At 47.4% G+C, this 27398-nt stretch overlaps 1 protein-coding gene across 2 annotated transcripts in view; it reads right to left on the reverse strand.

Annotated features, from left to right (window-relative positions):
• FBLN5 (fibulin 5) overlaps positions 1 to 27398 on the reverse strand; it is an 83316-nt gene that overhangs the window by 53368 nt on the left and 2550 nt on the right. Inside the window, exons 3-5 of one of the 2 annotated variants that reach the window (XM_060295197.2) lie at positions 25917 to 25971; positions 23709 to 23760; positions 19647 to 19901 (exon numbers count right to left, since the gene is read on the reverse strand). In XM_060295197.2, the coding sequence (XP_060151180.1) occupies positions 19647 to 19901; positions 23709 to 23760; positions 25917 to 25971 (362 nt within the window). The remainder of the gene's footprint in view (positions 1 to 19646; positions 19902 to 23708; positions 23761 to 25916; positions 25972 to 27398) is intronic. The other variant, XM_060295199.2, reaches the window with a different exon arrangement.

Genomic DNA, 27398 nt, shown 5'->3' on the forward strand with positions numbered 1-27398 from the left:
CAGGAGGTAACAGCATTCCGATTTTCCTTTGAGAAACCATCTTTCCTCACCTTTAGCGTGGAAAGTGTGTTCCAGATAGCTTTACATCCACTACTGGCTCCGGCATTGGACCTGTGATGCAGGTTTGGTAAATCAAAACCCCACGTTTCTGGTCACAGTGATGAGTTTAGGAATGGGCGTGTGACCCAAACTAGCTAACAGAGTCTGACTTTATCCTTTTAAAAGAGCTCTAAAGATTGAGGCAATCTCTCTGTGTTGCTAACCTGGTAAGAGAAAAGCCTGCAGCTGCCAGGGGCTACCTCTTGAGAGAGCCTGCCCTGAGAATGAAGAAGCCTTTGTATTGGAGACAGGAGATGGAGAGAGAAAAAAACCAAGTCCGTATGATATGATCCAGTCATCCAGGGCTCATTCTACTCGTGGACTCCTCAGTTATGAGAAAATGAATTATGTGGTCATGCAGTTGTGTTTGTGTTGTTGTTGTTTTATTTATTTTTTTGCTTAAGCAACTCTGAGCTGGGTTGCTGTTACTTGCAACCACAAGAGTCCAGATGATGAATACATTGAATGTAATCAAATTTCCCTACAACTTTACTGAACCACAGAGTCCTAATATTGGCATTCATTTTGTCCAAAGCCAGAGCACCAAGAGTCATAAGTGAATGTGTTTCCTTTTAAAGGGTAAATATTGAGAAACCTGCTCTGGGATCCTAGAAATCTCTGCAGAATACATCAGTCTAAAGCAGTCCTCCCCAACCTTTTCCATTTGGGGGCACACACAGAAAATTCTAGAAGTGTGTAAGGCACAATGGAGAAAGCAAAGGCAACTGGCCCAAGGACTCAAGCATCCCGAGCCCTTGGCAACCATCCCAAGAGCTGAAGGGACCAATCCCCAGGCACCCCTGCCTCCCAGGGACCAGGTGGGAAGCTTCACTAGAAGAAAGTAAAGGTAGGAGGCGAGGGAAAGTAGAGGTAGGGATTCCAGAGCAAATCCTCAAATGAGTCTTCTCTTAACAAGATGGGTGACCTGCCTTATCTAACAGTACATTCCTCATCCTCCATACACCATTCTGAAACAAAGTGATTTTCAATTATTAGCATTGTTCTTCAAAATCAGCCTGCCAAAACCCAGCTGTTTCCGCACAGTCAGGCTTTCTGGGCTGTGTGGCTCTGCCTTCGTGGGAAGGACCCTCGCTCTGATGAAACTGCTTCTGCTCTACAGCAGACCCAGACGTTCAGCCAAGAAACAAGGGGACAGAAGGTCACTGGACTGGGGGTGGAAGGCGGAGTATCCGTAGAGCCGGGCCGAAAGAATGCCATTATTCAAGAAATGATTGAAGAGTTTCTCCAAGACTGGCCAGAGGAGTCACCGTCTTTGAACTCTGGGGGTTTAAGAACGCTGAGCACCCAGTTGGCAGATTCTTCCGTTGACCCTTTAGGTCAAACAAGGTTAGAAGGGTGGAAGGAGCTTCTTTTCTTTATAAATCCAGGAGCTCGACTTTGTCTGCGAGTGCAAAGACTCTTAAGGAAAGGCACGTTGCTGTTTTATTAATAGCTGCATCTTCCTGTTTATCCAGCACTTATTACCCAACTTTCTCGGACAGCCGGCCCGTCAACAAGCCAACAAATGTTATCAAACCTGCTCTATATGCAAGACAGGAGGCAGGGGATATGAGAGAGACACAAAGATGCCTAAGACATGTGGTTTCAATAAGTCAGGAGCATAGACACATTTCTAATTAAGTCTAAGGTAGATGATGATAAATGCCCCAATAGAGGTACCAGCTAAGTGTTTGGAGAACTCAAGGGAGGTGGGGAGGGAGTCCAATGGGCTTGGACGGGGTGGTAAAGATCTAAGAAGGCTTCCTAGGGGAAATCACCTAAGGTCTGGGTCATTAAGGATAAGAGCAAAAAATGGCATTCCCAGTGGCTTCTCATGTCACATGGGTCCCCCTCCCGGAGGAAAAGGAACTGTGTCTTGTGTTTTGGGCTGAATTGTGTACCCCCAAAATTCATATGTTGAAGTCAAATTGTGTCCCTTAAAATTCATATGTTGACGTTTTAACCCCCAGTACCTCAGAATGTGACTGTCTTTGAAGATAGGGTCTTTAAAAGTGATTAAGTTAAACTGAAGTCATTAGGGTGGATCTTAACCCAATGTGACTGGCATCCTCATAAGATGGGGGAGTTTGGACACAGAGATACACATAGAAGGAAGACGATGTGAAGGTGACTTTTTATAAGCCAAGGAGAGAAGCCTAGAACAGAACCCTCCCTTGAGGCCCTCAGCAGGATCCAACTCTGCCTACACCTTGATCTTGGACTTCCAGCCTTTGGAACTGTGAGAAAATAGATGTCTGTTGTCCTAGCTCCCTAGTCTGTGGTACTTGTTATGGCGACCCGAGTACACTCGGACTTTCTGTGTGCTTCGCCCTGGCCCTGAACACCTCCCACCCTGGAGACTGTCCCCAGCCTCCCAGAGGGACATGATCGGCTTGCCCTCCTCCCTCCCCCACCTGGTCTCAGGGTTCTTAGCGTGGCTGTGGCTCGCTGGGCTCAACTCTGGAACTGCACACGTTCTTCCTCATGGTCAGTAGGCTGCCCTGGAACGCGATCCTGGCGATCCTGTCCTCCTCATGAGAGCTAAAAGCCAAGTCACACTATCTCCTACTGTCTTAATCGCTTTCCATTTTATTAACCCTTCTGTGATTCGTCCACTTCTGAAGTACCAGGGTCTCCTATCTCCTTTTAATTTTTTTTCATCTTCAGAGGGAGATCATGCTAACAGCCACATTGTTCCATTTACAACTCTTTATGGAGCTTGAACGTGGAAAGAACAGAGCTGTATGACATACAAAGTAGATGTGGCTTGGCCTGCCCCTGCAGCTGGGTTGGGGCAGAATTCTTGTGAAACCAAACTCCAGTGAAAGGAACTGAGGCCGATGCAATGAGCCTACTTTAGAAAGACAGTTCAATTCAATGCCCTGACTCACCTTATCCCGACAAACACTAGCCTGGCCAAACTGCTTAGAATATAAAAGTTAACACGGGCACCAGAATCAGAGCTCCCGCCATTGTCTGCCTGAGATCCTGTGTTGTTCATTTGTTATCCCCACGATGAGTGAGCGCACCTAACTAATCCTATAGATCACGCTCCTCTGTGAGGCCCACGGAGAAGAAGGGACCTGTTCAAGGTCACTCCGCTTCCAAATGCAGTCTCTTTCCACAGCACAGCACAGTTTCCTGGGATTAGGAATCCTGCGCCTTTGGGCTTTATCCCAGCTCTGCAAATGACAGGCAAGGTGACACTGGACAAATTATTTCCCATCCCTGGTCTCCAGATTCCCAACTCAACTATGACCGTCCTGTCTCTGGGTACACTTCCTTGACTCTCTTGGGCAGAGTTAGTTGTCCCCACAATACTTATGCCAGGGCAGCCATGTGGTGGTCTCCGAAAGAGCTGGCAACCCCCCATCCCGGGGATACACACACACACACACACACACACACACACACACACACACACACACACACATATACTCCATTTCCCTTGGGTCCTCAAAGGAGCCCTGCCCCCAACTAAAGGACGAAGCTTGGCCCTAGCCCACCCTCAGCACTCCCCCAGCCACAGTGCTACCTTGGGAGGATCCATAAACACCTCAGACCTCATCTTCAACTCCCCTTAGACAGGGAAGATCAAATTTTACATTTAAAACCCAATTCCAAATGTAAAATAGCTAGCTAGTGGGAAGCAGCCTCATAGCACAGGGAGCTCAGCTTGGTGCTTTGTGACCACCTAGAGGGGTGGGGTAGGGAGGGTGGGAGGGAGACGCAAGAGGGAGGAGATATGGGGACATATGTATATGTATAACTGATTCACTTTGTTATAAAGCAGAAACTAACACACCATTGTAAAGAAATTATACTCCAATAAAAATAAAATAAAATAAAATGCACTAGTGAAAAAAAAAAACACAAAAAAAACCCCCAATTCCAGTCTGGCAAAATCTCAACTTTGTTCTTTTGAAACCTCAGGGTAGGAGAGGCGTCAGACACTTGAGAGTTCTGAAAGTACCACTTTGGGAGTTAGGAGAAGTGTTCTACGCAAGCCAGTCATAAAATTCTAATTCATTTACCCGGAAAGTTCCCAAGAGGTTTACAGCTGTGGCATCTGGGCTGGGTTGCAGTTTGTTTGAACAAAGTACTGACAAGCCCAAGATCAAGGTTTCTTCCCTTAGTGCCAATCTGCTCGTCACAAAGGGAAAACCCTGAGTCATAGTCCCAACCTATATTCTCCCTCCCGCCCCCATCGCAGCTAGCTCGCCTGTAATTTGTCAAAGGCAGAAGAGTGAGGATGTGTGGGCTCTTCCCCACCTGCTGACAGGGGAGATGAGTATCAAGGTTTAAGTACAGCACAGAGACATGGCAGACTCAGGGAGCCACACTTGGCCGGATGCCCTATGGCTTGGTTGGGTTTTGGACAACCCTCCTTGAACCCAGACAGCGCAATTCATTGGAATTTTATAAAAATCGTCCATGAAATCTATACATAAATTTAATAATGACCCTTAGAACAACAAACTAGTGAACATAACAAAAAGAGAAAGAACGCACAGAGATAAAGAGCAAACTAGTGGTTACCAGTGGGGAGAGGGAAGGGCGAGGGCAAGATAGGGATAGGGGATCAAGAGGTACAAACTATTATGTATAAAATAAACTATAAAAATACATTGTACAACACAGGGAATATAGCCAATATTTTATAATAATTATAAATGGAGTAAACATTTAAAGTTGTGAATCACTGTGTTGTACGCCTGTAACATATAATTTTGCACATCAACTATACTTCAATAAAAAATAATAATAATAATGACCCTTAGAAAAAACTTGAATGTGAAAAAAGTTAAAGAAAAAGGTAATGGGGAGAAGAGATCAGACCAAATAACTCCCAGGGTTTCTGTCAATGTTTGACCTTCCTTCTTAGGTGTGGGATGATTATAAAGCAAGGAGTCCGACTGAGTCTTCAGTCAATATTCATTTGACAAATACAAACGATGGACCAGGCACTAGGGATAGAGCAGAAACAAGATAAGAGATGGAATAGATAATAAACAAATAAGTACAGCCAAGATATGGAAACAACCCACATGTCCATCTGTGGATGAATGGATAAAGAAAAGGTGGTATATACATAATATAGAATAATATTCAGCCATAAAAAAGGGAAATCTTGGGCTTCCCCAGTGGCACAGTGGTTAAGAATCCACCTGCCAGTGCAGGGGACACGGGTTCGAGCCCTGGTTCAGGAAGATCCCACATTCCGCGGAGCAACGAAGTCCGTGTGCCACAACTACTAAGCCTGCTCTCTAGACCTGTGAGCCACGACTACTGAGCTCACGTGCCACAATTACTGAAGCTCCCACGCCTAGAGCCCATGCTCCGCAACAAGAGAAACCACTGCAATGAGAAGCCTGCACACTGCAATGAAGAGTAGCCCCCGCTCGCCACAACTAAAAGAAAGCCCGTGCCCAGCAACGAGGACCCAACGCAGCCAAAAATAAATAAATAAAACAAATAAATTAAAAAGAAAAAAGCGGGGGGAATCTTTCTATTTGCTACGACATGGATGGACCTTGACGGCATTATGCTAAATGAAATAAGTCAGAGAAAGACCAGCTCCTCAGACCTCACTTACATGTGGACTCTTAAGGGAAAAAAAGCTCATAGATACAGAGAACAGATCGGTAGGGGGTAGGGGTGGACAAAATGGGTGAAGTGAGTCAAAAGGTACAAATACCCAGTTATAAAATAAATAAGTCATAGGGATGTAACATACCTCATGGTGACTATAGTTAACAATACTGTATTTCATGTTTGAAGGTTGTTGAGAGTAGATCTTAAAAGTTCTCATCACAAGAAAAAAATTTTTTTAACTATGTATGGTGATGGATGTTAACTAAACTTACTGTGGGGATATGATATATACATTGAATCATTATACTGTACATCTGAAACTAATATAATGTTACATGTCAATTATGCCTCAATAAAACTATTTAATTAAAAGATAGTCATTGGGCTTCCCTGGTGGCGCAGTGGTTGAGAGTCCGCCTGCCGATGCGGGGGACACGGATTCGTGCCCCGGTCTGGGAGGATCCCACATGCCGCGGAGCAGCTGGGCCCAGGAGCCATGGCCGCTGAGCCTATGTGTCCGGAGCCTGTGCTCCACAACGGGAGAGGCCACAACAGTGAGAGGCCCGTGTACCGCAAAAAAAAAAAAAAAAAAAAAAAAAAGATAGTCATCAATCAGTGGTTCTCAAAGTAAGGTCCCGGACCAGAAGGATTAGCATCACTTGAAAGCCCAGGCCTCACCCCAGACCTACCGAATCAGAAATTCTGTGGGTGGGAGCCAGCAATCTGTGTTTGAAGCCCTCCAGATGATTTTACACACTCTCAAGTTTGGGACAAGTAATAATGATACGAGCTGTGACGGAGAATGATTGCAGGGTGACTTTGGACAGGTTGGTCAGGGACAGGCTCTTTAAGAAGGTATCATCTACTGAGCTGAAGCCTGAAAGAGGAGAATGAACCAGAGAGAGTTCCAAACAGAGGGACTTGAAAGTGCAAAGGCCCTGTGGTAAGGATGCTCTGTTTGAGAAGACAAAGGAGGCCAGTGTAGCCCGTGATCAGTAAAGAGCATCTGGCCCATCTTACGGGAGGAGGAGGGTCTGAAAGTCAGCAAGTCTACACTCTGGTTGACCTCTCCCATGGATAAACTGTGGGATATTGGGACAGTCACAGAGCCCTTCCAAGTATTCTCTAAAATGGGGAAAACGATCCTGAGCCTGCCTACTGGGCTGCCTGAGAATTCAGTGGATGCGAAAGCATTTGGAAAAGCGAGAGGCAGTGTTCAAGTGGGAATTATTATAATTAAGGGAGTCCCTTAAGGATGTAACTATAGGATCCAGCTTCCCACAGTGAGTAACCATCAGACCACAGGCCAGCACCACCTGGTCCTGGGCCAGCTCCTGCTCTCTAGAGCTAAATGAGATTGAGACAATCCTTTAAAAAGGGTCTGTTTAGAAGGTCTGAGGTGCAGGATTTCCCAGAAAGGTCTGATTGTGGAACTCTTACATTCTTAGCCCATTGGTCAATCTAAGAAGATTCTTGGCTTCGCAAGGAATTTGTGTTTTGCTCCGGCTGCTTGCAAATTCTCCCCAGGTGTCATAAAGGCAACGCCAGATTTCTTACAGGACCAGGCCATGTGCTATCATCACAGTCAGAGCTAATTTCATCACCATCCAGTGATGGTGGAACTCAAAAAAGGGATCCTGGAGGAACTCAAAAAAGGGCTCATCTCTGCCTCAAGCTTAAAAGAAGGCTCCAATCATTACTCTTAGAGAGCATGGAGGCGATATCCTTAGAGGCGGTCCAATCATTACTCTTAGAGAGCATGGAGGCGATATCCTTAGAGGCGTTCCAATCATTACTCTTAGAGAGCATGGAGGCGATATCCTTAGAGGCGGTCCAATCATTAGTTTAGACTTACTGCAAAATCGCTGCCTCCAGTGAAGAGATACTATCTCTAGAATCTACCTGCCTCCGGAAGGTACCCTCACCTAGTAGTCACAAGCATGTCCACATCCTGAGTGGTCAGGGCTGGAGGGAGCCTTGGAGACTGTGGTGCGGCCCCTCTTGTATAGATGGGGAAATGGAGCCCCGAAAGAGAGGGAAAAGGAGCCACGACCCCCCACTGAGTTTGTTGCAGTGATGAGATTAAATCAAGACCCCAGTCGTGATTTAATTCCGGGGCTCCTAAACCAGGAATCTTCTTCAAACAGATGTCAAGACACCACTTAAAAACCAGTGTTTACAGAACAGAGTCCAAGAGATTGGCATGGCATTCAAGTCCATGCCAAGTTCCTGCCAAGTTCCTTAGCCTCATCTCTCACTCTACGGCTGCCCCGACCCCACCCCATGTCCATGCTGCAGCCGTGCACCAGCTGTCGTAAATGGGCAGGTGACCAATGGGCTCACGACCAAGGCTGGTCCTCACCAGTAGTCCTCAATGTGCCGTGAAGCTTCTGGCCTCCATGTCTTTGCCCAGGCTGTTTCCTCAACCCAGAAAGCCCTTCACCATCTCCCACATGAAAATTCTACTCACGCCTCCAAACATCGACTTAGAGGCCGTCATATCCATTGCCAGAGCGGAATCTCTATCCCTTGCGGGCACCCCTACAGCACCCAGCCATACTGCTCTCACCACCCCTCACACTCCGGCTCACGTAAAGACACTGATGAGTTATGGGCACCCACCCTTCCCCAACTCTCACTCACATCTGCTCAGCTGTGAGATCCTGAAGGCAGGGCCCAACTCTTATTCATCTTTAGATTCCCTCCCAGCACTTGGCAGTGTCTGACACAGAGACGTGCTCAGTGAATACGTGTATAATCAAATGGATGCACAGATGTGGAACACCTGTCCTTATGGAAGGATTCTGTGATCACTGCAGCCAGGGCCAACAGAGAGCCTCGTACCTGCTTTGGCTGCTGTCCCATTACCTCGGGCTATAACTATGTATGTGTTGGGCTCCCTACGTCCTACCAACCTACCTCAACTCCTGGCAAGAGACTGTGAATTCCCGAAGGTACTGATGATGCCTGATTTATCTTTGTGTGAACAGCACAGACCCCAGCATGGAAATGATAAACGAATGAAGTCCATTAATGATAATAAATTAATCTATGTGGACAACTGTACCTGAGGTGTAATCAGTTTCTCTCACTCATTTGAACACTACATACGATTCACCGCATGTCACTTTTCTGCTTGTTCAACAAATACTTATCAGGTGCTAAAAATACAACAGTGAACAAGACAGAAAGTTCCTGCTGGACAGACAGACATTAAATAAATAATCACAAATGTCTATTTATCACTGTTACGGAACATGCAGCAGAGGACACAGTACAGGATGCTGTGGTCACTGCTAAGTTGGCTCTGAGTTCATCGCCCGCCCTAGCGCCCCCCTCCCATCATGTTTCATTTTGGTCACAGTGGCTTCAGCAGAAATGGCCACCCCTCATCCAGCTCAGATGCAGAAAACAGATGACTTGTCTTTCTCCCCAACGGGAATGAAGCAGAGTCCAGGTTTTTTGTGTCTTTGCAATATTTAATATAATCTCCCTTAAATTATTATCCCTTGCTTCCCATGGGAACTGTTGAAGATGCCAATTTCATACTGATTCCGGATGCAAAGTCTGTTCTGTCTGACCTCATTGATTCCTGGGGGATGCGTTAAGACCTGTGAAATATGTGGGGCTCATAAATCAACTCTGGCTGGGTTTCTGCACATGTTTTAGCTTGAAGGAAAGTCAGTTCACACTGACAAGTCCCCCACGCCTCATCGCCTCCCAGCCCCGACCCGCCCGCGTCCCCTGGAGCCTGTGGATGTTGGCTGCCTGGGGCAGGGCCCAGGGCTGGCTGTCCCCATCTCCCCTCTGGCCCGGCTCCGACAAGCCGAGGGGAATGGGAGGTCAGTCCTTAACATCCAGTCTGATGTCTGAGTCCCTCTGGAGGGAAGGAATCCTGTGAATGTCCTTTCCCTGCCAGCCCCCAAGGAGATGGCCCGGGGACCCTTCCCCAAGCATGCACCTCTGTTTCCAAGGCAAACAGGAACCTCCTGCCGCTTGCTGGGCTCCAGGGGATGCCAACAGCGTGTCATACAATTGAATGGAGCCCCTTGGAGTTTTGCGAGGAGCTGACCCTGGCTGGAGGCGGATCCCTGAGAGCCAATCCCTCCCATGGCAGAGAAACAAAGTCGCAGGTCCAAGGTGGAAAGAACACAGCCTTCCACAGATTTCCCCTGTGGCACAGCCCAAAGCGGAAAGGGTGGTGGAGGTGGGTCTCTTTGTAAATCAGTCTGAACAGATGGCTGTTCACAAGCATCTTTTCCCATCAGCCCCTCAGCGACAGTGTAAATTCAATTCAGTTCAACACACACTGAGTGCCGGTGGTCCAAGGAAGCATGCCGGGTGCGGGGGCCACACACAGTAACCACGGCCCTGGCGTTCAAGGAACAGAGACACGCTTGGTTATCTTGGTCCTCCGTTGGCACTCAGCACAGTGGGGGCCGGTCGAGGGGGTGGGCTTTGAGGGGTGATGAGAGACCGAGTATGGAAGTGAGTGAAGGTACCCCCACTCGCCTGAGTTGAACGGTGCCCACACTCTCCTTCCATTCATCCCTGCACTCATTCATTCATTAGTTGTCGATAGCTTACTGAGAATTCACGCTGCCGGATGCTGGCGCATCCGGTGGATGCTGGCGCAGTGGATGCTGGCGCAGTGGCTGCGTCCAAGGAACCCTCCCGCCACAGTCCCAACTCCCAACACCCACGCCCTGGTGAGAGCACGTGGGCACCGGCCTGCCCTCTGTCACACACCTGGGGCATGCCAGGAAGCCGCGGCCTTTCTGCCTCCAAGTGGGAGACCAGCCAGACTGCTCGGGGGTCATCTGACTCAGGGGTCTCTCTGATGACGGGTCAGACCAGCCCACCAGCACTTCCCAGTCACTGCCTGCTCGGCCAGCGTGGCCTGGCCGAGCAGGCAGTGACTGTCTGTCTTGCTGTCTGTCTGCGTGTCCATGTGTCCAGAGAGGCTGGCAGCCAAAGGAAGAGAATGAATGTACCCATCTGCCTCCTAGGCACCCCCAGGGGTAAGAGGGCCCCAGAGAACAGCTCAAAGGCAGGCCCTCTGGCTGAGTGGAGCCGGGGAGAAGAATCAGCGTGTGGTCGCAAACCCAAAGGCGGTGCCTTTCCCTCGCCTTCTTTTTTTTTTTGGCCACACTGCTTGGCATGCGGGATCTTAGTTCCCTGACCAGGGATCGAACCCGTGCCCCCTGCAGTGGCAGGACAGAGTCCTAACCACTGGACTGCCAGGGAATTCCTCCCCTTTCCCTCTCCCTCCTCAAACCTCCCCACCTGGGATAAGCTGCCAGCAAGCACCTGCCCTGTCTGCCCCTGTGGCTGGGCAGGGATTGGCAAGATATGACGCAACAGAGTTGCTGCCCCTCCGGGAAGGGGTAGGGAGAGTGACAGCAGCTGTTGCTTAGCGGTTGCAGACAGGACTATCAGACACTCAGCACATCCTTTGCTAAAAACAAGTACTATCATCCCATCTGGTAGACAGGCCACTCGAAGGGTTTACCGCTCGGAGCCAGGCACCTGTGCAGGGGTGGGGTTTGAACCCCAGCATCTCTGAATCGAGAGCCCACGCTCTCCCCACGCATCCAACTGCCTTCCACCACTCCCTGGCCTAGTCACCGACTCCTTCCAAGCCTTTGAGAAAACAAAGATCCCCTTTCTTTGGGTAACAGCAGATATTATAACTTGGGCCTTGCAGATGATATTTGCTTGAGGCTGTTGTTGGCAACAATAAATACGATTCCTAATTTATGGTTTTAATCAGTTTCATACTGATTTTGAAACTGACCATACTGATCAGTTTCATATGGTTTTCAATCAGTACGCATGCACACACTCTCCACAACACTGATACTTTGCTTTCATATGGTATTTGTACTTCTTTATTTCATTTAATCCTTTCCTAATAGCACAGAGAGTTCCCAAATCACTGTTTCTTGCATCACGCTGGGGTGGGGGCAGGAGCCGCAGACGCCATGCACACACGCAGAGCAGAGCCACGCAGAGCTCCCGCAGAGGCTGCCAAGGCAGGCGCAGAACCTATGCGAGCAGTTCTGCTCTCAAGTTTTCCAGTGGTGTGCTCACCCCCCTTCATCAAAAGGATCTTTGAAAAGAAATCTACAACCAGTATTGACGACAAAGGAGGAGGTACAGACACCTTCCCACACATCCAGAACCACTGCGCCTCTTTGAGAAGCATCATCACATGCACCTCCCACTAATTTCAAGCACACGTGGCTGAACGGGCTGCAGTGGCCCTCCAGCAGGGGCTCTCTGGAGATCTGGCCTTAACACCCGCTTTCACTGGGACCATCCAAAGCAAAGCTGGGTCGTGCTGCTGCTCAAAGTTCCCGCTTCTCCATCCTCTTGCGATCCCCACACTTGCTCTTCACACACAACTGACTAATCCCAGAATGGAACATATTGAAAAGGAACACGACCAGACCAAGGAACATAAGGTGAGAGCCAAGAAAAAGTTGTGGTTCATTGAGAAAACTGCCACGCTAGGCAGTGGGGAAGTGCCTATTCCACACACAAAGGCACCCAGGGCCGGGCGTGCCCCACAGTGGGTTTCCACCCAGCGCGGAGGCTGGCCAGTGCCCTGGACCTCACCGCAGGCCGGGGCCAGTCCCCGTGGGTGGCTCCAACTGTGGGTGGTTCGGGCTTCCTCATAAATGGAGGACTGACACGGTCCTAGCAGAAGATGTCACCAAGTGTGTGGGCTGGCTGAAACACACGAGTAGAGAAGGACCACATCCAGGTGAGAGCGAGTTAACAGAAAACCCAGGCTGTCTGGACACAAACATTATTTTTCCTAAGGACTGGGAATTGAAGAAATCATCTGGTCCAGGGAATGCGTTTTGCAGACCGATGAAGCCATGGACCCTTTCTCAGAATAATGTTTTTAATTGCATACATTAAATTCACAGGATTATGAAAGAACCCAATTACACTGAAAGACAGTTATCAAAATATTTTTTAAACATATATGTAATATGTATAGTAACATACATGCTTCTTTATCAGTGACAAAAATTAGAAATGACAAGACTGGACAGCAGGTCTAATATCTCCTACAATTTTCAAGTAACGGTAAGTGAGAATACTTCAAAATAATATTTCAAAATACATCAAAAACTTCAAAATATGTCAGAATAACTGGTACAGCTGTAATGGGATGTATAAATATCTGTGTTTCTCTTGTTAATACTGCCACAGGTATTGCTAAGAGTCCTGTGGCTTACTGCCTCTATAAAGAAAAATCATACTAAATTTCATTAGAAGTTAGTAGAGAAAAAAGATGAAAATGGATCCCCTAAATTCCATCCACAGACCCCATATTAAGACCCTTAATCCCTTCTTTTTACAGATAATAAACCTTAGGCCAGAGAAGCCAAGTGACTTTCTTAACGGCACACAGCTGCTCTGGGGTCAGAGTTCAGCTCTTACTGATGTCCTGTCTCTACCACTACAGCATGCTGCTTCAATTTAGGCTTTAAAAACATTTCTTTTGGATTTTTTGTTTTTGTTTTTAAACAAAAGTAATACATTCTTCTAACAGATTCATATAATATGGGAATTTCATTTAAAAAATAAAGTTTCTACCTTTCTTTAAATGCAGGCCTATCTAAGAGTAGACATACGGACAAGAGCCTTCCTGACCAGCAGGATCACATCATCCAGGAGCTTCTGCAAAAGGCAGAACCTCGGGCCCCAGACCAGACCTGCAGAGTCAGATTCTGTATTTCCCCAGGTGACTCGGGGGCACATTCATGTCTAAGAAGAGCTGCTGTGAACAACCTCCTGGAGCCCCTTCTCTGCTGCATTCTCCTTGGAAGCACAAGTAACCCCAACCCCTGACACTGAAAGTGGCGAGAATTCAACCCTCAACCCTCTAAAAGCCTTGCATTCTTAAGTCTGATTCCCAGAGGAAAGAATAAACAATAACAGAATAACAGGACTAGGGGTTTGGAGTAGGAGAATTCATCACGGAATGATGAGATCTGACACAGTAAAAATAACATTGTAACAACTCACTGTTATTAACCCTTACTGAGAGCCAGCCTCCATACTAGACCAGGCACATGCACTATCTCATTGAATTCTCACAAATATCCTACACTAATAGTTAATGCTGTCGTCCCTATTTACAGATGGAAAAACAGGTTCAGAGAGGCTGCGCTGCTTGCTCACCTTCCCAGTCAATGATCGGGAGAGACCTGAAGCAAGATGGGACAACCTGAGTGGGGGGGCCGCATGTGAACAGGCTTGCTGAGGCCCAGTTCACAAGGACATCTGAGCAAACCTGACTGTGTCCCACCTCAATCCTGGGTCCCCCTCCTCACCAGGCCTGCCTGGTCCTGATGCCTTTAGCAGCTAAAGAACCGAGTGGTTTCTGCTTCCTGTGCTCTCTTTCCGGTCTCATCCAGAGGCCTTGGTTTCAAACCTGTGTTAAAAAAGTAAGAAGAAAAGCCTGCAGGCGGCTGCCCCATCCAAGCACTCTTGCCCTTGTCTTACCTGCTGGGTGGTTAATTGTTTTGTTCTGCAATTAAATAAACCTAGCCTTTGCCGGCATCTCGAAGCATCTGACTGAAGTCTCATTAAGCACTGAACTGGGCAAAGCCCAGCAAGGTCTGCAAGGTGCGTGAGTACCACGCTCGGTTTTAGGTCATTTTAAAAGTTTTCAAGAACTAGGCCCTCAATACATTTTCAGACTCGATGACTCTCTACAGGTTATCTCAAGACCCTAGGATCTTTCTCAATTAACATTTACCACGTGATACTCCATGCAGACACCGGGCAAGATATTTTCACAAGTTATCTGTGCGGTAGGCATTGTTGTACCCATTTTACAGAGGAGGACACTGAGGCTCCAGTCTCACAGCCAGGAAGCGGCCAAACCAAGGTGAGAATCAAGGCCTGGCTGGCTTCCCAGTTCCAGCCCTCTCCACTCCAGCACACACGGCCTTCCCATCTCTGCCTTCTCTTCGAAATTCTCAGGAATCAATCAGAGGCCACCTGGTACACAGCTGCTCTGGGATCAGAGTTCAGCTCTTACTGATGTCCTGTCCCAGAGGCTGCTTGTTCCGTGACTAATCTCCCTTCCTTGACGGTAAGCTCTGAAGACAGCCCCACGGCTGTGCCCAGACTCCCTGCCCCCTCAGTGCCTAAGCCAGAGCCTGGCACCAAAGAGGTGCTCTATAAACAGTGACTGAATACACATTGGCCGGCTTTCAGGAAAAATAACTCAAGAGAAAGCCTCAGGCCAATGCCATTCATCTTCCAAAAGGATCCATTTGTGTTCCTCTCTGCCCGCTCAGGCACTTTGATCAATGAGAAAACCCCAGGCCAGGAGGGAGTATAAAGATATTGCTTGTAACTTCACAAATGACCAGAGGAATTCCTTCAGTCCCTGGGGTAGCGCGGCTCTCGTAAAAGACTGCTTTCTCAGTTGTGAAACATTTCACGAGCATCAGTTATTGGTGGAGTCCCTAGATTTGACACTGCGCCAAGCTGATTAGCAAAGCCAGAACGAAGAATGTCCACCCAGAGTGGTGACGAGTGGAGCCCCAAACGGGACAAATACGCGTAAACAAGTGGCATTAACATTCAGGGACCCTAGCCAGAGGTCCTATTCTCAGAGGCAGTATGATGATAGAAAGGTTCCTTAATGGGGGTTCAAATCCCAGGGGCCCAATCGCTCAGCTCACCCCTCCCTGAGTCTTCAGCACCAACACTGTTAACGCCACAGCATCCTGCCTTTCCTGCAACAGCCCTTTCCTCTTTGCCAGTAACCATGTCTATCTGGCTCTCCATCGTCTGAGATGCTGACCACCAGATCGCCCAAGGGGCCAGCATCTGGGGGACACAGTCTAACCAGCCATGAGTCCACCACCCTCATGGAAGTTGCCCTGGTGCTGGGCACCCACAAGCCAAGATGCCAGTTTTCTTGATGACAAAAACCTTCTTGGTTCCTGAACTGTAATTCTTGGATTACTGCCTGCGTCAAAGGTCCTGAGTGATCCAGATTTACATCTCGGGGCTTGTGGACTCAAATCTGAGGCCAAACTTTGTTCCAGAAAGAGCAGGGTCTAGTCACCTCCCAAGTGGAACACCAAACAGAGAGGTCAACAAGGAAGCTCAGGGCTTCAAGGGACCCGGGCTCTGAGCCTGGCCCGGCCCAGCCTGCAGAGGCAGGGGACAAGGCAGGAAATTGCTACCTTGAAAGTGGGTCCAAAACCCAGAAAGAGTAAAGCCTCAGTGAAAAGTGTCCACTTGCTTTTTTAAGGCAGACTTACTTACAGTTTATGGGAAGAAACCAGGGCATGGAAAGGACAAAAGAGCAAGGGCACTACATAGGAAACAGTTGGCCCCCAACTTTAAACTTCAATTGGATCAAGTCTCTAGATTTAACTATTACCAGTTTACGGAAAAGTAGAGGGGTTGAAGGAATACGTTATATACCACACCGACAACACAAGCAGCAATATCCCAAATGTAGGAAATTCTACAGGACAAACGACTCAGCCTCTTCAACAAATACGTGGTAAGAGAGACAAAGAAGATTAAGACATAGTTAAGAGATCTGTCAACCAAATGCAATCTGTAGACCTTGTCTGGATCTGATTCTAAAAGAAAACAATAGAAAGGGGACATTTACGAAATGACCAAGGAAAGTTGAATCCCACCCAGATATTTAATGATAAAAAGGAATTATTGTTGATTTTGTAGGTTTGATAATGGTATTGTGACTATGATTTTTTAAAGAAGCTTTATCTCTTAGAGACACATTCTGAAGTATTTAAGGATAAAATGATTTGATGCCTGAGATTTGCTTTAAATTGATCCACTGGGTCAGAGTAAAGAAGAAATGAGAGTGGGTCTGTGTTGAGAATGACCAAACTGGGTGAAAAGTAGACAAGTGTTCATAATGATCTCTCTGCTTTTGTCTAGGTTCAAAGTTTTACAGAACAAAAATTTATTTACAAAAAAAACAAGGCAAGAGAAGGCCCTAGTTTTTCATCATGGCTCCAGGACTGACTCTTGAGAGGCTTGAACAAACTTTTACCTCGCTGAGCCTCAGTTTCCTCATCCAGAGCCCGAATGGGTTCAAGTCCTGGCTCGGCCCTCATTTGCTGTGTGACTTTGGACAGATTCTTAACCTCTCTGTGCTTCAGGGCCAACAGGAACAACAATAGTCCTACCGCAGGGGTTGTGGTGAGGATTCAACATGTTCATTCAGGTAAAGATCCTGGCACGCAGCACTACATGTTTGGTTTTATTCCTACTGCTGCCATCATCACTGTCGTTGATTATTTTCTACATTGAAGAGGAAGAGGAGAAGAAGGCCCCCTGGAGATGTGGTCCTCCCCTCGCAGAACATCCAAGTTTTAGAAGCGTTTCCCAATTCTCCCCATCACACTGGAGCTGCTTACTCCAGCTTCCTCCCCAGGATCAGACCTACACTCTGGGAAAAAGGGACACTCCTTCTCTGGCAGTGACGACCCCAATCACCTGCTTCTCCTTTCAACAATGTCCCCGTCTTGGTTCCTTTGGTTCCTCCCCCCTCTCCCCCTCCCCGTCTCTGAGCCCTGCTTCCCTGTGGCCTGTTCCCAGGCCCGCCTCTCTCATCCCTGTTCCCGTCCTTCTGGGGCCCCCTCCCCATGACTTCCCCTCTCATAATGCCCAGAAGGACCTGTGTAAACCAGAAAAGGCAGGGTGGGGTGAAGGGAGGTTGGAAGGAACCCGGGACTTATGAATGCTTAAGGCTGAACTTTCTGGAAGTGGACGGGCCGGGTGCCAGTCCTCCTAGGGTTCCTGGATCGTATTCTCCTTACAAAAGGGCCATTATGAAGACTCCACATCCCCCGTGTGACAGGTTGGGGGCCTGTAAAAAAGTGCATGATGTCACAGGGACCAGGAGATAAACAGCGTTCCCAGCTGCGTCTTATTCTCGAGGGTACTGGGATCCTGGAAAGAGGGCTGTGGGAGGGAGGGGGGTGCTTCAGAGAGCCCTGTGGCCATTCCAGGCTGTTCCCCAAAAGGGGCCTGCAGGACTGCCCAAGACATCAGGGAGCCCTACAGCCATCCGAAGCCCCTCCCGAAACCCTGGAGTGACTCGGCGGCTCACTCCACCCCCTTCCTCACTTCCAGACGTGCACATGGTCACTCAGCTTGTCCAGCCCCACAGGACATCGTGGAAGAGCATCACCCCACCCCCAACCTCTCTTTCTCTGCATTTGCTTCGGGATCATTTCTCTTCTCCCGAACGAGAGAGGTCACATGGGCGAGTTAGGAAAATGTGGGCTGGTTGTCAGGAGAGCTGGACTCCCGTGATTACCTAACTTGGTGGAGTCCACACTCCCTTTTTTATAAAAGGAAGAGGCTGCAGTTAAAGACTGTTAAAGTCCCTGCCAGTTACAGCGGCCTATTGTTCTACAGGTTCTAAGGAAGTACGTTACTATCTTCCCCACCAGTGCTTCAGTCCACGGCTTGATTCAGTCTACTCTTTCCCATGAACACTTATCTATGTTCAAAGTGACCCTCGGCCAGCTCCCCGCCCCCCCCCACACACACATACACACACACACACCCCTTGAGACCAGTAAGAATAGAGAAGTTTAGTTAAGGTGTATCCAATTTTCCCTTTTAGCTCTGAGAGATACTTGTTTGCATATTATTTCCATGTCGTCAAATGGAAATGCACTCATTTGCATGAACATATAGAAGACATTACAAAATCACCAACACAGCCTCCCTAACAGTGGGTTACAGCTCAACACTTCAGAGCCCTGAAATGGGACCAACAAAAATCTCACTAAGTAGACTAATGGTCTACCAAACTTTCAGGGTATAGGAAGGAAATATTAGAATTTCAATTCATATTTATTTTGATCAGATCCTTTAAATTTTTCTATTTCTTACATATACTTTACACTCCTCCAACCATATTACAATAACAGGATACGCATGTAATTTATAAACATGCATATAGTAAGGGTCCAGGCTCAGAAAGATTTTGCAGATGGGGTGCACGATCAAAAGCTTTGCAGCCATCATCACTCTAGACCATCTCCCAAAGCTGGAGGCAGTTGCAAAGTTTTGGTCCAGCCAAAGCTGAAGCAACAAGGGAGGATCCCAGGTAAACCTCCACCAAGGCCACACTGGCCAACAGAGCACCAGTGCATACCAGGGCACCTGTCATACCACTTGCCAACAGCCTGGGGACATCATGGCATATGGCGTCTCCTTCCTCCCCAAGGTCCACTCTTGCTATGAGCTCCCATCAGCGAGGCTCCTTTTGGTCCAAAGAACCCTGGTCCCCACCCAAGGACCCCACTTTCTTTCCAGAACAGTTGGCCCTGGCCCTCAAGTCTTCTTTTGTTTCAGGAGCAAATGTTCCATTCGAGGGTGAGTAATGCTGAAGACCCTAGAAAGCTGGTCCTTTCTAGAGCTTCTCTCTGGGATTCACTTACTGCATCTGACCAGACATATTTGTTATCGAAGAGAGAAAACATGACCTTGGTCTTCAAACAGATAGATGATAGATATGACCTAAAGGCAGATAGACAGATACATAGATGAATGATTGATAGACAGATAGACATAGATAGAAATAGATAGATGACAGATTGATGATAGATGATAGGTAGATACATAGATCGATAGATAGATACATAGATGATAGACAGATAGATAGATGAAAATAAAGAAAAAACAAATTGGCTTTCTGGGGGACTATCAATAAGACAGCACACTAAACTCCTCCCTGGGTGGGAGGGTACCCAGAGACACAGGCTGCTAAGAGTGAAAGAACCGTGTACCACGTAGGTTGTTTCACTGGTTCATTGCATGAGAACTGACTTCCCATTTGGGGCTGACCTGCTAGACTAGGACGATGCCTTCACCAATGGAGAGGAAGCCTAGGACGCTGGGCTACTCACCTACACACTGGTTGCCTTCATCCATCTGGTATCCAAGGCGACACATGAGAGGCCTCGAAATCGTGGGGTAGTTTGGAGCTGACAGCGGGGGTGCAGCTGCTGGGTACGGACCTGAGTAGGGGTTGGAGTAGGGGTTGGAGTAGGGCCCTCGATACACTGGGTTTGTTCGGGGGATGCATAAATACCCGCCGTTTTGGTTAACACACATCATGTCTCCTCGGCAGGCCTCGGGGATGGTCCGGCACTCATCAATATCTGCAAGGGCCACAGAAAGGACAGGCGTTAGTGGCCCCTTGGCCACACTGTGCCAACTTCAGCAGAGCTCTGTACCAAGAACGCCATGAAGGACACCCAAACACTCTTTACCAGCATCTGCTCCCAAACATGTAGGGCTGGGCCTGGCAGCTACTCCCCAGATATTGGCTGAATTGAATCAAACTGACAAGTGTCATCCAAACGTCAGCCATCAAATACCATCATCATGATGTTTGGGTCACAGCTACCAAAACCTGTACTGTCACATGCTTAATACTTTTCTCTTAAATGAACCCACACTGAAAACCCAAGTGGGGACTTCCCTGACGGTCCAGTGGTTAAGACATCGCCTTCCAATGCAGGGGGTGTGGGTTTGCATCCCTGGTCAGGGAGCTAAGATCCCACAGGCCTTGGGGCCCAAAAACCAAAACATAAAACAGAAGCAATATTGTAACAAATTCAATAAAGACTTTAAAAATGGGCCACATAAAAAAAAAAAGAAAGAAAAAGAAAACCCAAGTAAACATATTTTTTTCATCTTACGTCACGACAGCAAATGAAAAAAACCCTATCAATGATCAAAGATAGAAGGTAAGTAAAAATAAATATATAACTATTAAAATAAAGATGGTTTACCTGTGGATGTACCACCTAAAAACATCTCAGGTATTCTTTTGTGTCCATATGACACTCGGGAAACGCTGGGATGGACCTAATAATTGTACCCACTTCTACTCCAAATAACAGCTGGGCGGGGAGAAAGAGTCCGCTGCGTCCAGAAAGACAAGGCTTGGCCGAGAGCTAGTTTCTTATTAGGAAAGCAGAGACTTACTTGAGACTCGGCTCACACCGTGCCAACAAACAGGGCCCGTTTCCAGCCAGGCTGGTGCTCTGCTTGTTGTGTCTAGAGCGGGGTGTGGGAGTGGCAGGGGGGTAGGTTCTCTAGAAAATCAGCCTTGCGGGGCCAGGGACAGGGGAGGCCTGAACTGAGGCGCCAGCGTGAGCAGCTGCCCCAACCCCCCGCACCGGGGCTTCCCACCAGCCTTGGGGTCTGCTCCATGTGGGGCTGGAGGCTGGGAGAGAGAGGCCTGAACCCTGACCGCTCACTCCAGCCACCTCATCTGAGACTCGTGCCAACTCCCGCCTCAGGAAAGGGAAGCGTGGAGTCCCATTTTCTAACTGTAAGCCTGAAAGCGTCATTAAAACTGGTGGGCCACAAAAGACGGCTGCCGTCCCTCTCTGCATCCCTTGGCACATTCTCAACCCCCTTCACCTTAAGTCAAAGTATGAGCCTAGAGCTTCCAAGGCAAGGCTTTTTCCCCACCACCCATCATTCTTTTCAACCCTAACTAAGCTCAGAGACTACAAATGATTTGGCCTAAATCAAATATCATTAAAAAGGTAAATATATCCCCGAGGGGAGAGCCTTATTCCTTTTCTATACTCTATGCTCCATCCACAACAAACTAGTCTATACTCTGAATGTCTTTTCAATGCCCTGATCTTTGCTTATGCTGTTCCTACTACCTGGGATGCTATTTCTCAGGATCCTATTCATCCTTCAATACCCAATTCAAATGTGACCTCCGTGAAGGCTTTCTTTATTGACCTCAGACGTAAGGCATCACTCTCTCCCCTACTTCTGCAGGACTGATTGCTTTTACCTCATCTTGACAGTGACTTTATTCTACCCTGTACAGTTTACTCCATCTAGACCTACCTCTCCCACTAGAGGGAGCGCTAGGAGAACAGCCCCCAAATGTCTGTCCTCTTCCTTGGAACCTGTGGCTACATTAGGTTACATGGCAAAGGGGAATTAGGTATGGATGGAATGGAATTAAAGTTGCTAATCAGAAGACCTTGAGATGGGGACTTCCCTGGTGGCACAGTGGTTAAGAGAATCCGCCTGCCAATGCAGGGGACACGGGTTTGAGCCCTGGTCCGGGAAGAGCCCACCTGCCATGGAGCAACTAAGCCCGTGCGCCACAACTACAGAGCCTGTGCTCTAGAGCCCGTGAGCCACACTATGAGCCTGCATGCCACATCTACTGAAGCCCGCGTGCCTAGAGCCCGTGCTCCGCAACGAGAAGCCACAGCAGTGAGAAGCCCGTGCACTGCAACAAAGAGTAGCCACAACTACAGAAAGCTGGTGGGCTGCAACAAAGACCCAACACAGCCAAATATAAATAAAATTTTTTTAAAAAGGGTTCTCTTAAAAATAATAATAATAATCTTAAAAAAAAAAAAAGAAGAGCTTGAGATGGGGGAATTCTCTAGGATTATCTGAGTGGGCCCAGTGAAATCACACAAATCCTTAAAAGTAGAAGAAGAGGCAGAAGGACTGGTCAGAGAAATGAGGCAACAGAAACATGTGAGGGACTTAACTTGCTGGCTTTGAAGATGGAGGAGGGGGCCACGAGCCAAGGAAGAGGGTGGCCTCTAGGAACTGCGAAAGGCCTTCAGCCGACAGCCAGCAAGGAACCAGGGGCCTCAGTCCTACAACCACAAGAAACTGAATTCTGTGGGAATGTAAATCCATGCAGCCACTATGGAAGACAGTGTGGAGGTCCCTCCAAAAATTAAATCTAGAAATACCATGTGATCCAGCAATTCCACTTCTGGGTATATATCCAAAGGAAATGAAAACAGAATCTTGAAGGGATATCTGTACTGCCATGCTGATTGAAGCACTATTCACAACAGCCAAAATATGGAAACAACCTAAATGTGCATCAGTGGATAAAGATTTGGGATGGATAGATGGATAGATAGATGTGATATTACTAATATTATCATCATATGAATAATATAATATTAATAATAATCATATGAATATTACTCAGCCATGAGAAAGAAGGAAAACCTGCCATTTGCAGCAACATGGAAGAACCTTGAGGGCATTATGCTACGTGAAATAAGGCAGACAGAGAAAGACAAATGCTACATGATATCACTTATGTGTGGAATCCAAAAAGCCAAACTTACAGAAATAGAGAATAGAATGGTGGTTATCAGGGGCTGGAAGGGTGGGGGAAATGGGGAGATGTAAGGGTACAAACTTACAGTTAGAAGATAACTTCTAACTGGAAGGAAATAGTGCACACTACTGTGATTATAATGAACAACACTGTATTGCATACTTGAAAAATACTAAGAGAGTAAATCCTGAATGTTCTCACCACAAAAAAGAAATGGTAATTATGTGATGTGAGGGAGGTGTGAGCTAAGCTACGGTGGTCATCACATTGTAATATATAAGTGTATCAAGTCAACACATTGCACACCTTAAACTTACACAATGTTGTATGTCAATTACATCTCAATTTTTTAAAAAAAGAAACTGAATTCTGCCAACAATATGCATGAGCAAGAAAGTGGATTCTTCCCTCAAGCCTCCAGAAAAGAACACTGCCCTGCCATCACCTCGATGTTAGCCTGGTAGAACTTCCATCGGGCTTTTGACCTGTGCACCTGTGAGATCATATATTTGTGTTGTTTAAGCCACTAAGGCTTGTGGCCATTTGTAAAGGCAGCCCTAGGAAACTGATACAGATGGAGAGCTCCTTGAGGCTGGGGATCAATTCTTCCTCATCTCTGCCCTGTCGCAGGGCTTACCCAGTGCCAGGCACAAAGAAGGTGATCAATGGAAGGGTGTCGTTGATTTCAACCATCCCGTGGCACTGTTTTCTTCCACGGGCAAGGCTGATACAGATTTGACAATACTGAGTGACGGCTGAGACAGAAATGGTCCTGTGATTGAGCTGTCCCTGCACCCCACCCAGAGAAGGATCTTCAGTGGCCTCCTACCTAAACACTGTCCTGATGAGCGGTCCAGGTCAAAGCCGTTAGTGCATTGTTGCTGCAGGAAGGGAGAGAGAGAAACAGGAGAGGTCATTCTGCTTACTTACCTTTTTTTTTTTCTTTCACTATAAAAGTATTCTAACTGCATCACAGGAGGTATGGAAAATGGGTAAAGAAACAAGGCATTTATAATACCAACATCTGTGTTATAACCTCTATTTGTCCCTTTTTTTGGGTATTTTCTTACAATCATTTTACACTTTAGCATTACTTTTTAAGCCCCTGCATCATTGCTTCAGAATGCCCATTTTTAGCAGATGGTTATGGGGACTTCTCCCTGCTCTGGTCATGAAGAGCAATACTAATCGCATCTGATCTGCCCAGTGAGGCTTGCCCTGTGCTCAGCCCTTTCTGAGAGAGGATAGGACTGCTTTTAAGGGCAACCACTCTCTTTCTTTGGGTGCTATTTAACCCCTTTGCAGCGCCCGGCATGAATTCTTCGCCCCCCATGAAATCCTCGACCTGATTACGAGGTCTGTGTGTAAAATAAATCTGCACAGTGATGTAGTCAGTTTTTTAAGAAAAATAGAATTGGGGAAATTCTTCCATTTTAACCTCAGGAAAACAATTACACAAAGATGAGATGCTTCCAGAGACCGCCAGGTCTCAAAAGTCCCTGAGGGCTGCAGGCTTCACATACAACTTGAGTTACAACTTCATGCATTTAGAAAAATCTCATGGGCTCAACAATCACCCCTAGAGCTGACATGTTATAGGAATAAGTCAAGGAGGTGTGGTTTTGCCCGTGGGGGTCTCTTCCCTGGCCTTCCCTACGGTTTATGGGGTTCAACTTCCCTGAGCTATGCGCTGGTTTGTGGAGATGATGGATTTAGCCTGCATTCCTGGGAGTGGGGCCTTGGGGCCAAAGAAATGGAGCGGATGAGCCAGGAGGTAGTGCCATGAAGTTCAGGAAACCAAGAGACTCGAGTTGCAGCCCTGGCTCACCAACTACGTGCAGGCGTGGGTTCAAGCCCACTACCTGGCTTCAAATTCTCACTCTAGCCCCTGTTCACTGCATAACTTTTCTATGCCTCAGTTTCCTCATCTGTAAGATGGAGAGGATACTACTTACTTCTGAGTGGTTGTAAGGACTAAATTGTTAGTGCATGTAAAGTGCCTACAGTGCAATAAACACTATACTATAACCCGCGCCCTCTCTGGATCTAGATGTTAACTGTCACCACAGAGCTAGATCAGAGGACGCCAAGGTCCTTCCAAGGTCTAAAAGTCTTTGGTACTCTTCCCAAGATTCTTTCCACCTCCAATGAAATATATTTCAAAATTCTTAATATGAAGGGAAAAAACATTTAAAGGGTGTGATCAAAATAAATATGAATTGAAATTCTAAGATTTCCCTCCTATACCCTGAAAGTCTGGGAGACCATCAGTCTACTTAGTGAGATCTTTGTTGGTTCCATTTCAGGGCTCTGAACTGTTGAGCTGTAACCCACTGTTAGAGAGGCTGTGTTGGTGACTTTGTAATGTCTTCTATATGTTCATGCAAATGAATGTGCATTTCCATTTGACTACATGGCCCCTCAGCCCTGCTCAGAGGTGGGGCTTCTCTCATTTCTGAGCTAGAGATGCAGAGGGGCTGCCCTGAGCTCCTCAGGAGGGATCTGTCCACATTTCTCAAGGGCTGACACAACCGTCACTTTGTAAAGTCAGGGATGGTGCAGGCTTCTCTGCACAGTCACCCAGGAGCCCAAGCTCCCCCTACACGCTCCTCCCAGGGGTCCGGGCCAGAGGTGGGTCCTCACGGGTTGGGCGCTGAGATGCCTCACAACTGCATGTCGGCCACACACACCCACGTGGGCCACACGCAGGCACCCAAGGGGCACCACTGTCCAGAAACACTAGAACACGCTTGACTTTTTAACACTCTAAGTCAAGACCCCCAGCCCCACCAAAGGGACAGAAATGAGGCAGCATGATCTGATTATAAGAGTCTTGGATTGGGAACCAGGACACCGAGGTCCAGCCCTGCCACTTATATACTATGTCACCGGGGGCAAGTCTCAACTTCCCTGAGCCCCAGCTTTAATCTCTATACAATGAAGAGCTCGGTTTAGGTAAACAACACAATGCGTGGCTGGACACCCTCGCCCTGGTTTTTAACACACTTCCTGATAAGTAACAAAATAAAAGTCTTACCTGTGCATTCCCAGGACTTGGAAGACAGAGAGCCAGAATGGTCACAGTGAGTATCCTGTGGAAGAACGAGAAGTCAATATAAATGCTCAGGATGCTCCCAGGACCCAGGTCTGGGGTAATTCGTGCCTCTCGTGCTGCCTGTATGTTTACAATGATGACTTCACCTTGTGCTTGTCTTTGGGCAGGGGGATGGGGGGCGATGCTCCAGAGAGGCCGGGGAAACTCCAGATGCCCCAACCACCCCAAACAGAACCGTGCCCCCTCCACTGGTTTCATATGTTGGGATAATGTGTTCGGTGGCATTTTTATAAATAAAGGGTCTTGCTGCTCCAAATCTAACGCCCACCGCCATGGTATTAACAATGTATTCACCAGCCGCTTGGCCTTTACTCTTGACACAGGGGACCTGCCTGAGTTTTGAACATCTTCATTCTGAAATGACCACAGTGTGAAGAAGCCGTCGTGCCCTCGGATGATGAGAGGAAAGGAAAGTACAAACGTGAAGCACGTGAGCTCCATGGAACAGAGGTGTCAGGGGGAAGGAACGCACGTGCTCCCAGAGTGCGCCTCACACAGACCCTGATGGAGGAGAGGACGCGGGGACCTGGGCAGCCCCAAGAAGGAGCACAGCTGACACTTAGGAGGAGGTGTCAATAAACTGTGTTTCTGCATAAGCCACCGAGCCCTGATCCTGCGATTTCTACTCTTCATCATTCACCAGCTGCTATCCAACAAAATCGCGGTCGCCAATTAGCTTTAAAGATAAAAAATCAATACCACCTTACATCCAACAGGATGGCTACAACCAAAAAAGCCAAAAGCTGGTGAGGGTGTGGAGAAACTGGAACCCTTGTGCACTGTTGGTGGGAATGTACGTTGGTGCAGCCACTATGGAAAACAGTCTGGAGGTTCCTCAGAAAATTAAAAATGGAACTACTGTATGATCCAGCAATCCCACTTCTAGGTATATATACAAAAGAATTGAAAACAAGGTCTCAAAGAGATATTTGTACACCCATGCTCATAGCAGCATTATTCACAATAGCCAAAGGGTGGAAGCAACCCAAGTGTCCATCAACAAATGAATAAACAATGTGTTATATACATGCAATGGAATACTATTCAGCCTTAAAAAGGAAAGAAACTCTGACAAGTGCTACAACATGGATGAACCCTGAGGACATTATGCTAAGTGAAATAAGCCAGCCACAAAAAGACAGATACTGTTTGATTCCACTTATATGAAGGATTGACAACAATCAAAATTATAGACAGAAAGCAGAATGGTGGGTGTCAGGGGCAGGGGGAGGAGGGATTAGGGAGGTGTTTATGGGTATAGAATTTCAATTTTTCAAGACGAAAAGAGTTCTGGAGGTTGACTGAGCCACACTGTGAATGTACTTAACACTACGAACTGGACACTTGAAAATTGTTAAGGTGGTTAAAAAAATCTATGCAAATACAGAGCTTTATTTGGTGCTG

Source organism: Globicephala melas, chromosome 2, assembly GCF_963455315.2.
Source record: "Globicephala melas chromosome 2, mGloMel1.2, whole genome shotgun sequence".
Taxonomy (NCBI): Eukaryota; Metazoa; Chordata; class Mammalia; order Artiodactyla; family Delphinidae; genus Globicephala; species Globicephala melas.